Consider the following 13,139-nt stretch of genomic DNA (forward strand, 5'->3'; position numbering starts at 1 on the left):
GACATTGGGCAATTCAGCCACATATAACCTTAATGTTCAGCTTCTATCGACACGTTGCTGGGATCACTCGGGACTTAAGCGTATTCTGCGTTCAGTTATAAAAGGAAAAAAAAAACCACCCAGCCTTCACGCGCGCTTTGCGCCTCTCTCTGCCTGAAAGAATTCCAAAACCGTGCCGTGTCTGTGTCTTCTACCCCGAGTTGCCCAGTCCAGGTTTTCAGTCCCGGTCTAAGAGCCGATGGGGCAAAGTCAATTGGTTCACAGCCCGGAAAACCCATTGGTCAGTGTGAATAAATGAGTGTGTGAGCTAGAAAGAGACAGAGAGACAGACAGTCCCATGCACAAACTCTCCCCAGCTAGGTTTTAGCATTGTGGGTTCAGCTGGAATGAAATGCGTTCAGGAGGAGAACAGCTGTTCCAGCTTAAGAGTCCTCCTTCTCACCTACATTCCACTTTGGGACCAATTAAACAAAACCTGAAGAAGTGTACCCCTCTTGAAATTTGCAGTTAAAGCCCTTCTTTCTCCCCATCCCTTTTTTTTGCCGTAGGAATTTGATCCCGAGGAATTCTACCATCTGTTGGAAGCTGCCGAAGGCCATGCAAAGGAAGGGCAAGGCATCAAATGTGACATTCCGCGCTACATCATCAGTCAGCTGGGCCTCACCAGGGATCCCCTGGAGGGTGAGAACTTCTGTTTGGCCTTCAGGGAAGGAGTGAGGTGGCTTTAAAAAACAATAATAATAATAATATTTATCGTGAATGCTCTCAGTCTTGGAATTATTTAATGGGTGAAATGGGTATGCTTACATTCTGGAGTTCTTGGTGCCTCTGTTTATCTGCCCTCTCTGGGCTGCCTCTGCGTGTGCTTTAGCAGATGTAATAGTAATTGTGGTATTTGCTAAGCACTTACTGGGTGCCTGGCACTGAACTGGGCGCTGGGGTGGTTACAAGCAAATCGGGTTGAACACAGTCCTGGTCCCACATACGGCCTCACAGTCTCATTCCCCATTTTACAAATGAGGTAACTGAGGCCCAGTGAAGGGAAGTGGTTTGCCCAAGGTCACACAGCAGAAAAGTGGTGGAGCCGGGTTTAAAACCCCTGATCTTTTGACTCCCAGGGCCATTCTAAAGCTAGTTTTCCTACTCTCCAGGAAGTTTTAAAATAAAAGTTTTAAATGAAACGGGGAAGTTTTAAAAAAGAAATTGAGCAGTAAACCTAACATCCCTCATGTCGATCGTTGTAATATGTGGTATTTGTTAAGTGCTTATTATTTACCAGGCACTGCTCTAAGACTAGGATAGATAATAATAATAATAATAATAATGGCATTTGTTAAGTGCCTACTATGTGCAAAGCACTGTTCTAGATACAAGGTAATCCAGTTGGACACAGTCCCTGTCCCACACAGGGCTCACGGCCTTGATCCTCATTTTACAGATGAGGGAACTGAGACCAAAAGAAGGGAAGCGACTTGCCCAAGGTCACACAGCAGACAAGTGACAGAGGCAGGATTAGAACCCAGGTCCTTCTGACTCCCAGCCTGGGCTCTGTCGACTAGGCCACACTGCTTCTCCCTCTTTTATCAGGGAGAATGACAGCTAGTCCATTGGGACCATCTGACTTCACTTTAACTACTGACGTTACACGGCAGGCTACAGTAAGAGACGACCGATTAGTTACATTTTCTCTCTCTGCTTTATTTTGGTCCTCAAACCGTGCTCCTGTGACCAGTGCAAACTACCCAGAGCCCCGTCACCCAACAGATAAAACTGTAATGGGCGCTTGGTTTGTTGCAGCTGCTGTCCCACACAGAACCACCTGTCTGCTGTGTGACCTTGGGCAAGCCACTTAACTTCTCTGTGCCTTAATTCCTTTATCTGTAAAATGAGAATTAAGACTGTGAGCCCAATGTGGGTCAACCTGATTCTCTTCTATCTCCCCCAGCGCTTAGAACAGTGCCTGGCACATAGTAAGCGCTTAACAAATGCCATCATCATCATCATCATTATTATTATTAAATGAGCCTGGCCTCACTTAAGTTTTGGAGAACAGTTCTGCTCTTTAGTCTTATTGAGCAGTTACTCTGTGCAGAGCACTGTACTAAGCGCTTGGGAGAGTTGAATATAATGGAATTAGCAGAAACATTCCCTGCCCATAATGAACTACAGCCCAGAGATAGTCTGTTTCTGATTGTGGATCGGACCAAGCGATGCTTGAAGAAGTGCAGGGCCTAAAACACCAAAACCATCTGAAGCTGGAACGGAGAATAATAATAATAATGATGGCATTAATTAAGCGCTTACTATGTGCAAAGCACTGTTCTAAACGCTGGAAGTCTAGGGTTCATTCTCAGTGAAGCTGGAAGCCACCCTAGAATTAGTAGGCAGGCACGGGACCACCCAGCATTGATCCAGGGGGCCCTTGGAGAGTGTCATCTTCTCGTTGCCCAAAATATAAGGGATCTACCACTCTGAATCTCCACCCTACTCAGGAAAGCGGTTGACAGATTTGGCACCTAATACATACGCAGTGTCATTTTTGACGTTCAAATCTGATGGAAATAACGTTTTTTTGCCTCACCTCTATCTCCCGTTTGAGCCGTCCCTTCGTCCCAGGAGAAATAACGCAGTATCTCGGAGTCAGAAATGATGAATTCCGGGAGAGGTGCCTTTGAGGCGTCAGACCCTATTCTCCGAAACGTTCAGAAAGAGCAGCCCTTTGGATTAGGTTCAGTCTCTCTGGGTGATTCTAGGGGAACAATTGCCCTCTGCAGAAAGTGTGCAATGTTATTGAAATGTCTATTCCATATAGAAGATTCTGATTGACAAGTCGATTACTGTGGTTTGTTTCCTTGCTCTTTATTTTTCTTCAGAAATGGCCCAGTTGAATAGCTATGACAGTCCAGACACTCCAGAGACAGACGACTCAGTTGAGGTAAAAAAAAAAAAAAAAAGAATTAACCTACTGCAAAAATACTGTGCTAGGAAAAAAATACATATCCATGCCACAGAATGATTGTTCTTTGCTGGAAGAGTGCCACGTCTACTGTCACAATAATGCATCATCCTTAAGGAAGCCAGACTCTCAAATAAAGGATTTGGTCATAGATTTAATATTTTTTTTAAAAAAGAAAAGACTTGAAATGAAGCAATTTAAATGCAGTAGACTTTTGAGTTCAGAGATGAGTCATTCTTTGATAGATCAGAAACACTTTCTTGCGGCATTGCAATTTAAATATTATACATTTCCCATTTTTTCACCCTGGAATAGATAATTGTAAGAAACAGTTGTCCGATGGTGGGTGGGTGGTATTTTGAGTGTAGTATTTGTTTTGTTTTTCATTTTCTTTTGTTTTTTTGGTACATCAGATTGGGTTTCTGGGAAACTAAATTCTTTCCTTTCTCTCATTCTCCAGAATCGGGGAGCCACCGTGCAGTCAAAGAAAACACCCTCTGAAGAGGAGTTCGAAACTATCAAGCTCATCAGCAATGGGGCTTATGGGTAACATCTTCATTTTGTAGTGAGCTGGTTTTCCTTCTACTTCTGAAGAAACACTTAGGCCTACTGGAAGGTTGTATCCCGACATTATCCCTCTTCGGTATTTGGAGCAACTTTCGTTCTAAGTCAGCATTATCTGACTGTTCCGCCCGATTCGGCTTTGGATGCCGATGGCCAAAATCGACCGCATCCGTCGATGATGGTTGCTTTCGTAGCAACAACTGAGCAGGAGGAATAGCTAACTGCCTCACGCAAATTTTTCTATGTCGGATGAATGTGCCATTCATTTCACCTCTTCTTCATTCATTTATTCATTCAGTCCTATTTATTGAGCACTTACTGTGTGCAGAGCACTGTCAGCGCTTGGAACAGTGCTTTGCACATAGTAAGCGCTTAACAAATGCCATTATTATTATTATTATTATTATTACTGAGATCTTGGGAGAATACAATACAACAGTAAATGGGCACATTCCCTGCTCACAGTGAGCTTACAATGTAGAGTGGGGAGACAGACATTAAAATAAATAAGTAAATCTGGGAATTTTAGAGAAGGGTCTGTTATTTGATTACATTGCCCTTGATCCCTTGCTCGCTACTCGGTCTGTGGTGAAGTTTAATTTATGCAGGTTAAAAAATCCCATGACGTGTGAATAAAATACTATAAATGTAAACGTTAGGCATTGCTCATTAGAAAGAAAGTTTTCACGTAATCAATAAACCCATCAGTGGTATTCGTTGAACACTTACTACATGCAGAGAAGCAGCGTGGCTTAGTGGAAAGAGCAGGGGCTTGGGAGTCGAAGGTCATGGGTTCGAGTCTTGGCTCCGCCACTTGTCAGCTCTATGACTTTGGGCAAGTCAGTTAACTTCTCACTGTGGAGAAGTGGCGGTTCCAGGATTAGAACCCGGTTCCTGTGATTTCCAGGCCGGGCCTTTCTCCACTAGAAGAAAGACCTCAGAGAGGAATTGGAGCTGATTAAAAATTGCATCTTTCATCGTGGCCCTCTCCCCTTGCTCTTTTCTCCTTTCTGTTCCAAACCGACGGCACTTTTCCTCAGGAAACGGATGGGGTGCCGAAATAGTGCCCAGACTCGGGGTGAAATGAGAAGTAGGCGAACTGTTGGGCTGGAGCGGGCGATACGTTGCACCCTGCGAGAACCTTCGTGGGGAATCTTGTGTCTCCTAGAGCCGTGTTTCTGGTGCGGCACAAGTCGACTCGCCAGCGCTTTGCCATGAAGAAGATCAACAAACAGAACCTGATTCTGAGGAATCAGATCCAGCAGGCGTTTGTAGAGAGAGACATCCTCACCTTCGCCGAGAATCCCTTTGTGGTCAGCATGTTCTGCTCTTTTGAGACCAGGCGTCACCTGTGTATGGTGATGGAGTATGTGGAAGGTATTTTTTTTTTCTGACATTGGGTTTTTGTTTTATTGTTGATTTTCTCTTTTTTTTAAGGAGCTCAATTAGTCGAATTTATTGAACATTTCAGGGCACTGTATTAAGCACTTGGGACAGGACAACACAACAGTAAGCTTACAGTCTAGAGGGGGAGACAGACGCGAATATAAATAAATACATTATGGATATGGACATAAGTGCTATGGGGCTGGGAGACACAGAATTTGTAAAGTGCACACAGTCCACGTCCCACATGGGGATCACAGTTTTCATTGTCATTTTACAGTTGAGGAAACTGAGGCACAGAGAAGTGAAGTGACGTGCCCCAGGTCACATGGCAGACAAAGTGGTGGAGCCGGGATTAGAACCCAGGTCCTTCTGACTCCCAGGGCCGTGGTCTATCCACTAGGCCCCGCTGCTTTGTCAAGCGCTTGCTATGTGTCAAGCTGGGGTAGATACAAGTTTATCAGGTTGGACGCTGTCGACATGGGCTCATGGCCTAAGTAGGAGGTATTAGGATTTAATCCCTGTTTTACAGTTGAGTAAACTGAGGCACAGAGAAGTCCCAGGCCCCTGTTCTTTCCACTAGGCCACACTGCTTGGGAAATCAAGAGAAGGCGGCCGAAGAAAAGAACCACTGCTCATGCTGAATTCTGCAGGTGTCCAACTTAGAGAGCAGACCAGGAATCGCTCCTTCCACTGTAGTTTGGTTGATAGCCAGTAATAATAATAATATTAATAATTCTGGTGTTCGTTAAGCACTTACTCTGTGCCAAGCACCGTACTGAGCCCTAGGGTTGATAGAAGAGAATCAGGCCCTGTCCCACATGAGGCTCTCACACCCTAGAGGAGGGGGAGAGCCGGTATTGAATCCTGATTTTGTAGATGAGGAAACAGGCACAGAGAAGTGAAGTGACATACGGTCACACAGCGGGCAAGGGGCAGAGCCGGGATTAGAACCCAGGCCCTCTGATTCCCAGGCCCAGCCTCTTTCCATTGGGCCACAATTGCTTAAAGACTGTAGAAGGGCCAAGAGATGTCCCAAAAGCCTGTCCTGATGGAAAATCATGAGGAGAGTTCACCCTCTGAAGTTGGCCAGGCTGTTTGTTTTTTTCTCTTCAACCTTTATTTCACTGAAAACGTAAAACAATTGTATTTCATAGTTTTATCTAGTCCCAATTGAGGGCGGTCCTAACCCCTTTTGTCCAACAGCTAACCAGATTTTTGATGATAATATTGATTGTAGCTCCTCACTTGGCCCAACCCAACCTTTGCGATTTTCTAGTGCAGTTAAGTGTGAAGTCCATTCTCTGGACGCAGGTTGGCTGGGTGACCCGCACACCAGTAGGCTATTAATCAATCAATCAATCATATTTATTGAGCGCTTATTGTGTGCAGAGCACTGTACTAAGCGCTTGGGAAGTACAAGTTGGCAACATATAGAGACAGTCCCTACCCAACAGTGGGCTCACAGTCTAAAAGTCTATTAGTTGTCACCCCATGTGCTTGGGGATGTACTTTAGATTTCTCTATCAATGGGAGTATGTTTTTACATGGTAAATTCCTAGAAGATTGAAAGGATGTCTCCTCCTTGGAAGCAGCGTGGCCTAGTGGCTAGAGCCCGGGCTTGGGAGTCAGAAGGACCTGGGTTCTCATCCCGGCTCTGCCTCTTGCATGCTGAGTGTCCTGGGGCAAGTGGCTTCACCTCTCTGGGCTTCAGTTCCTCATCCTTAAAATGGAGGTTAAGACTGTTGGACTGTGTCCAACCTGATTAGCTTGTATCTACCCCAGCGCTTAGTACAGTGCCTGGCACATTGTAAGTACTTAACAAATACCACTATTATCGTTACCATCATTATTATTCTTATCATCATCATCATCATTATTATTATTATTAAAACTCTAAGGAGAGCAGAGGGGAGTGTCAATGTTAGTAGGATTTGCCTTCCAGTGGTGTGCCTTCTTTGAATTTCACTGCAGGTGGAGACTGCGCCACTCTACTGAAGAACATCGGCGCCCTGCCCGTGGACATGGCCAGGATGTATTTTGCCGAGACGGTCCTTGCCCTGGAGTACCTGCACAACTACGGCATTGTCCATCGGGACCTGAAGCCTGACAAGTAGGCCTCCCTAGCTGGCGCGTGTCCTCCCTCCAGCCTCGCTACAGGGTGCTCACAAGGGTCAGCAGAGGCATGCTGTCGGAGCCAGCCACCTCTGGATGACGAGGAATGGGAATGTGGGCCCCGGCTTACCTCGACCGGATTGCTGCTGCCCAACAATCGACCGCTCGTCCACACCGTTTAGTAGCCGCGATGTTTGGGAAGCGCTTATGAAGTGCTGAGCACTGTACTAAGCACTGGGGTAATTGGGAAGGTTACAGTCCCTGCCCCACGGGGGGATTGCAGTGTAAGTAGCAGGGAGAACAGGTATCGAATCCCCATTTTGCAGGCGGGAGAACTGAGCCCCCGAGATTGCCCGAGGCTATACTGCAGGCAGGCGGCAGAGCCGGGATTAGAACCAAGGTCCTCTGTCGTCCAGGCCCCGGCTTTCTCCACTAGGCCAAGCTGCTTCTCCAGAGTTTGAGCCAGAGACCTGCCACCACCCATTATCACAGATTCTCCACTGTGGAACAAATCAAAAAGCCCAGACTGCAGGTCCCAGTCAGCATTGGAATGGATTCAGTCTTATTAGACTTCCAAAGAAATCCCATTTTCTAAGGCTTCATTTTGATTTGGGCACGTAGCATCGAACAGCCACCTACCCACCTGTAGCTTCAGGGGAGCTTACTCGTTCACTCGGAGCCAGTACTGTTAAACAGGAGGCAGTCCATTATGGCATTAGTGATGAGGCTCCATTATTACAGAAAGCAGTCTGTGGTGCCGAATCTGTTGTGCTTTCTCACTGCTTGCGCACAGATACCGCCGAGGTGGAAAATGTGGTCGAAACGGCGGACATCTGTGTTGCACGTAGCCTGGTGCCAGGTTGGCTCTTTAGCGGAAACAAGTCCCCCATTGTATTTCCTTCCCCGCCCCTCAATGTTTTGCAGCCTCCTGATAACCTCCATGGGTCACATCAAACTCACAGACTTTGGACTTTCCAAAATAGGACTCATGAGTCTCACGACAAATCTGTACGAGGGCCATATCGAGAAAGATGCCAGAGAATTCCTGGATAAGCAGGTGCGTTGGAAAGGGGCGTCTGGGAAAGACCGGCAGGCTGTGAGCAGTGAAGGTTGGGGAGCGTTGAAAATCAGGTGGTGCTTTTCCGGCCTGTTGCCTTCCCTTCTCCCGAACTGTTCTCCATGACAGCGGACTAAGCCGTGGATCTTGAAAGAAATGGCCCCACAGATTCGGTCCTGCCAACGAACAACCCTCTGAGGCAAAAAGTCCCCCTTGTACAGTGGCCTTGAGGAATGAAATTCTTCTTTTCTTTTCTTTTTTTTTTTTTAAAGGATATTGTCAAAACTGCTTGTGTGCCAGGCACTGTGCTAAGCGCTGGGGTAGATACAAGCTAATCATGTTGGACACAGTCCATGTCCCACATGGGGCTCAGTCTTAACCCTCAGACGAAGTAACTGAGGTCCAGAGAAGTGAAATGACTGGCCCAAGGTCACACAGAAGACATGTTATTAGAACCCAGGGCCTTCTGATTCCCAGGCCCATACTCTATCCACTAGGCTGTGCTGCTTCTCCGGATTCTTCCCAGATTCTTCTCAAGGAATCAATCAGTTATCAATCAATCATATTTATATTCATTGAGTGCTTACTGGGTGCAAAGCACTGTATTAAGCATTTGGGAGAGTATAATAAAACAATATAACAGAGTTGGTAGACACATTCCCTACCCACAACAATCTTACAGTCTAGAGGAAAGAAAGGAAAGGGAAGAAAGCCCCCTCTTTAACTCGGAGTCTTAGTTTTAGCTTTAAAAAGCCAGGCCCAGATCCGAATGGAAATTTCCCTTCCCCTTCTGAATGACGAGGCCACGAGGGACCACGAGCGGAGCGAACTTAATGTTAGTCCACTGACGGGGTGACGAGCCCTTCTTGAGGCAGAGATATGGAACGGTTCTGTCTCTGGTTTCCTTGGACATGAGAAGAAAGTAATATCTAGGATTGTTTGGGGACCTGCTCCTCTGTGTGGCTGACCAGCTCCTTATCTGCTTGTTGGTTTTCAGGTCTGTGGGACTCCAGAATACATTGCTCCAGAAGTAATCTTGAGACAAGGCTACGGCAAGCCAGTGGACTGGTGGGCCATGGGGATTATCCTATATGAGTTTCTGGTGGGTTGTGTTCCGTTCTTCGGGGACACACCAGAAGAGCTGTTTGGACAGGTAATCAGTGGTAAGTCATTCTGCTCTGTTTCCCCAAAGTAGATTTTTCAGCCTTGGGTGGAGAGGAAAAACCAGGCCAAAACCTGAACTGGGCAAAGATTAAGTGAATAATTTAATAGCCTCATAGTTTCCACTTCAAGAAAGCATGTCTTGGGCTGAATCCATTGCGATGCCAAGCATTGGTTTGAGAGTGACTGGGGGTGAGTGTGAGAGAGAGAGAGAGTGAGAGTACGTTCTCGTGCACGCTGCCTTTATTGACTGGTCATTCGGATGGGCCCAGGATTAAGGGCCCAGATCAATCGCTTGATACCTGGCTCCCGACAACCTGCCTGGGCAGCGTGGCCTCATGGATAGAGCACGGGCCTTGGCGTCAGAAAGACCTGGGTTCTAATCCTGGTTCCACCACTTGCCTGCTGTGTGACCCTGGGCAAGTCACTTAACTTCTCTGGGCCTCAGTGACCTCATCTGTAAAATGGGGATTAAGACCGTGAGCTCCATGTGGGGTATGGACTGTGTCCAACCTGGTTTGCTCGTATCTACCCCGGGGCTTAGCACAGTGCCTGGCACATAGTAACCAGTTAACAAATACCATTCAAAAAAGTAAAACTGGGGTGGTTTTGCAGGTCAGTGGCTGAAATCTAATGAAGATTCTGGGTGGCAGAGGCTCCTCAAGGCTCTCCAGGGTAGGGACTTACTTGCTCCGTAACCTTCCTTGTGTTCTTTATTGGCACAGATGAAATTGCTTGGCCGGAGGGTGATGATGCCTTGCCTCCCGACGCCCAGGACCTCACATCCAAACTTCTCCACCAAAACCCTCTGGAAAGGCTGGGAACAGGTACAGTCCCCCTTGGGCTGATGGTGATGCTTCTAAGCAGACGGGGAGAAACAGGAGGTTGGCAGGTTTAATCACGGTGTTCATTGAGCACTTAGTGCACGCAGAGCACTGTACTAAATGCTTGGTAAAGCACCATATAACAGAGTTGGCTCCCTGCCCACAAGGAGCTTCAAGCGGGTAAGCTTGGGGGCAGGGGGTGAGGTTTAAGGTATTTATTTCTGGAAAACCCCATACCCCCGAGGTACCAGGGGTGATCTGAAGTCGCTGGTCCCCAGTTCCATCTTACAGAGACCATAGAATGGGAGTTAGCGGACGATTTCCTGTCAGAAACCAGACCCTCCTCCTCGCCTCCGCTGGGCCCTCCGGCTGAGGCCAGACGTCAAGACCCCCAGACTCATCTCTGCGTGCCACTTACCCTACCCTCGGCTTAAACCCAGAGTTAATGGTTCTTCCTCTCCCTTTGGATTGTTTGCCCTTTTCAGCGTTGCCCCCTACAAGTGAGCAGAGAACACATCTGCCAACTCTGTTTGTATGGTAGTCTTCCCAAGCACTCAGTACAGTGCTCTGCGCACAGTAAACGCTCAGTAAATACCATTGATGATGATGGAAGTCCCCAAACACCCTTGAGGGTGAGCCAAAACCCAGAAACTGTTTGGGCACCCTCATCCTAGTGGAGACATAATGGTGTGAAAGGTTTTGGCATTCCAAATTCTGCTTTGCTCTGACTTTTTCCTTCAGCTAGTGCGAGTGATAGTAGTAGCAGCAGCAGAGTCTCACCTCCTCTCAATCTACCCCTTCCACCTGAACCTCTGACTTCATCCCTTCAGACCTTATCAAAACACTTTCCCTCTTCCTTCTTGTGTGTTTATTTCCTATCTCACATCCCAGGGCTGGTTAAGCCCCCAAAGTTACATTCCTCCAGTCTTTGGTGTTCGTGAACTGTCTCCTCCCGAGGAAGCCCTCGAATGCTTCTTCCTCTTCCCTTTCCTTCCATCTCCTCTTCCTCCTCTCTTTCTTCCCCTCCATCTCTTTCTTTTGTTCCTTTCACCTCTTCCTTGCTCTGCTCTCTCTGCTGTCTGAAGAATCATTTTGAACTAGCCCTTTTCACCTCCCCAATTCCAGGCAGCGCATTTGAGGTGAAACAGCACCGGTTCTTTAAAGATTTGGACTGGACCGGGTTACTCCGCCAAAAAGCCGAGTTCATCCCCCAGCTGGAATCCGAGGACGACACCAGCTACTTTGACAGTAAGGAAAAAGACTGATATGGCCTGGGAGGCCGTGGGTGGCGGGGCTCATCTGCCACAGGCCCCGCTCCCGGGCCCCAGGCTGGATGTTCAGACCAGTGTCTGATTTCTGGATCACTTTGTCGTCTCAAATAGCAGCGTCACCCCAAGTCATTCATTCAGTCGTATGTATTGAGCACTTCCTGTGTGCAAAGCACTGTGGTAAGCACTTGGGAGGGTATACTATAACAAGAGACACATTCCATGTCCACAACGAGCTTACGGTCTAGAGACAAGCCTGCAGTTGTGAGGGCCGTTGGCTTGACTCCGTTAAAACCTATGTGGAGTTGATCCTAGATCGATCAAGGGATTGTCTTTTGTATAGCCCCAAGATGGGTAGCATGGATTTCTGCGGTTGTACTCGTGTTCTGCACTGGGCTGCCTCGGGCCAGATGACCGTGCAAGCGTCCAAGAGCTCCACGGGCACGGTTTCTGGGGAGTGGTCCCGTGCGATGTGTTTGGGGGCAAAATAGAACTCAGCACTTGGCTGCAGTAATTCATTCTCCACCCCACCTTCCCCCCGGTTCTTGATGTGTATAGATTCCTCTGCAGGCCTCTGGCTAGCATCCAGGTGCCCTCCGGGTAGCCTAACCCCGCTTGCATTGGGCACAGCAGCCTCCTCCACAAATGCGTTTGTTCTTGTGCCCAGCCCGGTCGGAAAGATACCACCACCTGGATTCGGAAGAGGAGGAGGACACAAACGACGACGATCGTGTGGAAATCCGGCAGTTCTCTTCTTGCTCGCCAAGGTTCAGTAAGGTAAAAGCGCAGAGCCCCGCCCTGACTGCAGTGGCCTTTGGGGATTTTCTTTTTTTTCCCCTCTATCCAGCTTCAAAACTTAGGTGGTCGTATTTAGGTCCTATTAGGTGGTCCTATTTATCCTGATGTTGTGGAGCTGCTTTGGCTGTCCTTTAGGCCAAGGGAGCGTAGAATGAAGTGAAATCTGTAATCAGTCAATCAGTGGTATGTATTGGGTGCTTACTGTGTGCAGAGCTCTGTATTAAGCACTTGGGAAAGTTCAATATAACAGAGGTGGTAGATGGGTTCCCCACCCATAAGGACATCCTTCAATTCATTCCTAATAATAGTGGTATCTGTTAAGCACTTACTATGTGCCAGGCACTGTACTAAGCACTGAGAGGACTACAAGTAAATCTGGTTGGACACAGTCCCTGTCCCACATGGGGCTCACAGTCTTAATCCCCATTTTGCAGATGAGGGAACTGAGGCCCAGAGAAGTGAAGTGACCCGCCCAAGGTTACAGAGTAGGCAGGTGGCGGAGCCCTGACCTGCCTTCCCGTCTCCCAGGTTTATAGCAGCATGGAGCGGCTCTCCCTCCACGAAGAAAGGAAAACCCCACCGCCCACCAAGCGGAGTCTGAGCGAAGAAAAAGAAGATAAACTGGACGGCCTCTGTGGCCTGAAGAGTCGGGACCGGAGCTGGGCGATTGGGTCTCCAGAAATGTGAGCAGGGTCCAGGGGGTCTCATACAGTCCCTAAGGAAGGAGCAGGGGGAGGGCGTGTTTGCTTCCGGACGGGCCCATGTAGGAGGCTTCAGGAGAAGGAAGTATCACTGGGGCAGTCACATCAGCAATAATGGTATTTATTGAGTGCTTACTATGTGCAGATCACTGTGTAGAGTGCTTGCGAAAGTACAGTACCACAGAGTTGGTAGAACTATTCCCTGCCCACAGAGAGCTTACAATCTAGAGTCACCAAGTGTTTGGCATGTTCAAGTTCCTCTCTCCTTCCCCTTCTAGCCACCAACTGTTTAGTCTAGGTGACAATGAT

General features: G+C 47.8%; 1 protein-coding gene across 1 annotated transcript in view; it reads left to right on the forward strand.

Annotated features, from left to right (window-relative positions):
• The window catches only part of MAST2 (microtubule associated serine/threonine kinase 2), a 165,076-nt gene that overhangs the window by 142,993 nt on the left and 8,944 nt on the right, over positions 1 to 13,139 (forward strand). The window contains 11 exon segments of the mRNA XM_038760010.1: positions 549 to 681; positions 2,874 to 2,935; positions 3,417 to 3,502; positions 4,689 to 4,897; positions 6,881 to 7,019; positions 7,946 to 8,078; positions 9,076 to 9,241; positions 9,965 to 10,066; positions 11,189 to 11,311; positions 11,999 to 12,108; positions 12,658 to 12,812. Of these exon segments, the coding sequence (XP_038615938.1) occupies positions 549 to 681; positions 2,874 to 2,935; positions 3,417 to 3,502; positions 4,689 to 4,897; positions 6,881 to 7,019; positions 7,946 to 8,078; positions 9,076 to 9,241; positions 9,965 to 10,066; positions 11,189 to 11,311; positions 11,999 to 12,108; positions 12,658 to 12,812 (1,418 nt within the window).

Source organism: Tachyglossus aculeatus, chromosome 18, assembly GCF_015852505.1.
Source record: "Tachyglossus aculeatus isolate mTacAcu1 chromosome 18, mTacAcu1.pri, whole genome shotgun sequence".
NCBI lineage: Eukaryota > Metazoa > Chordata > Mammalia > Monotremata > Tachyglossidae > Tachyglossus > Tachyglossus aculeatus.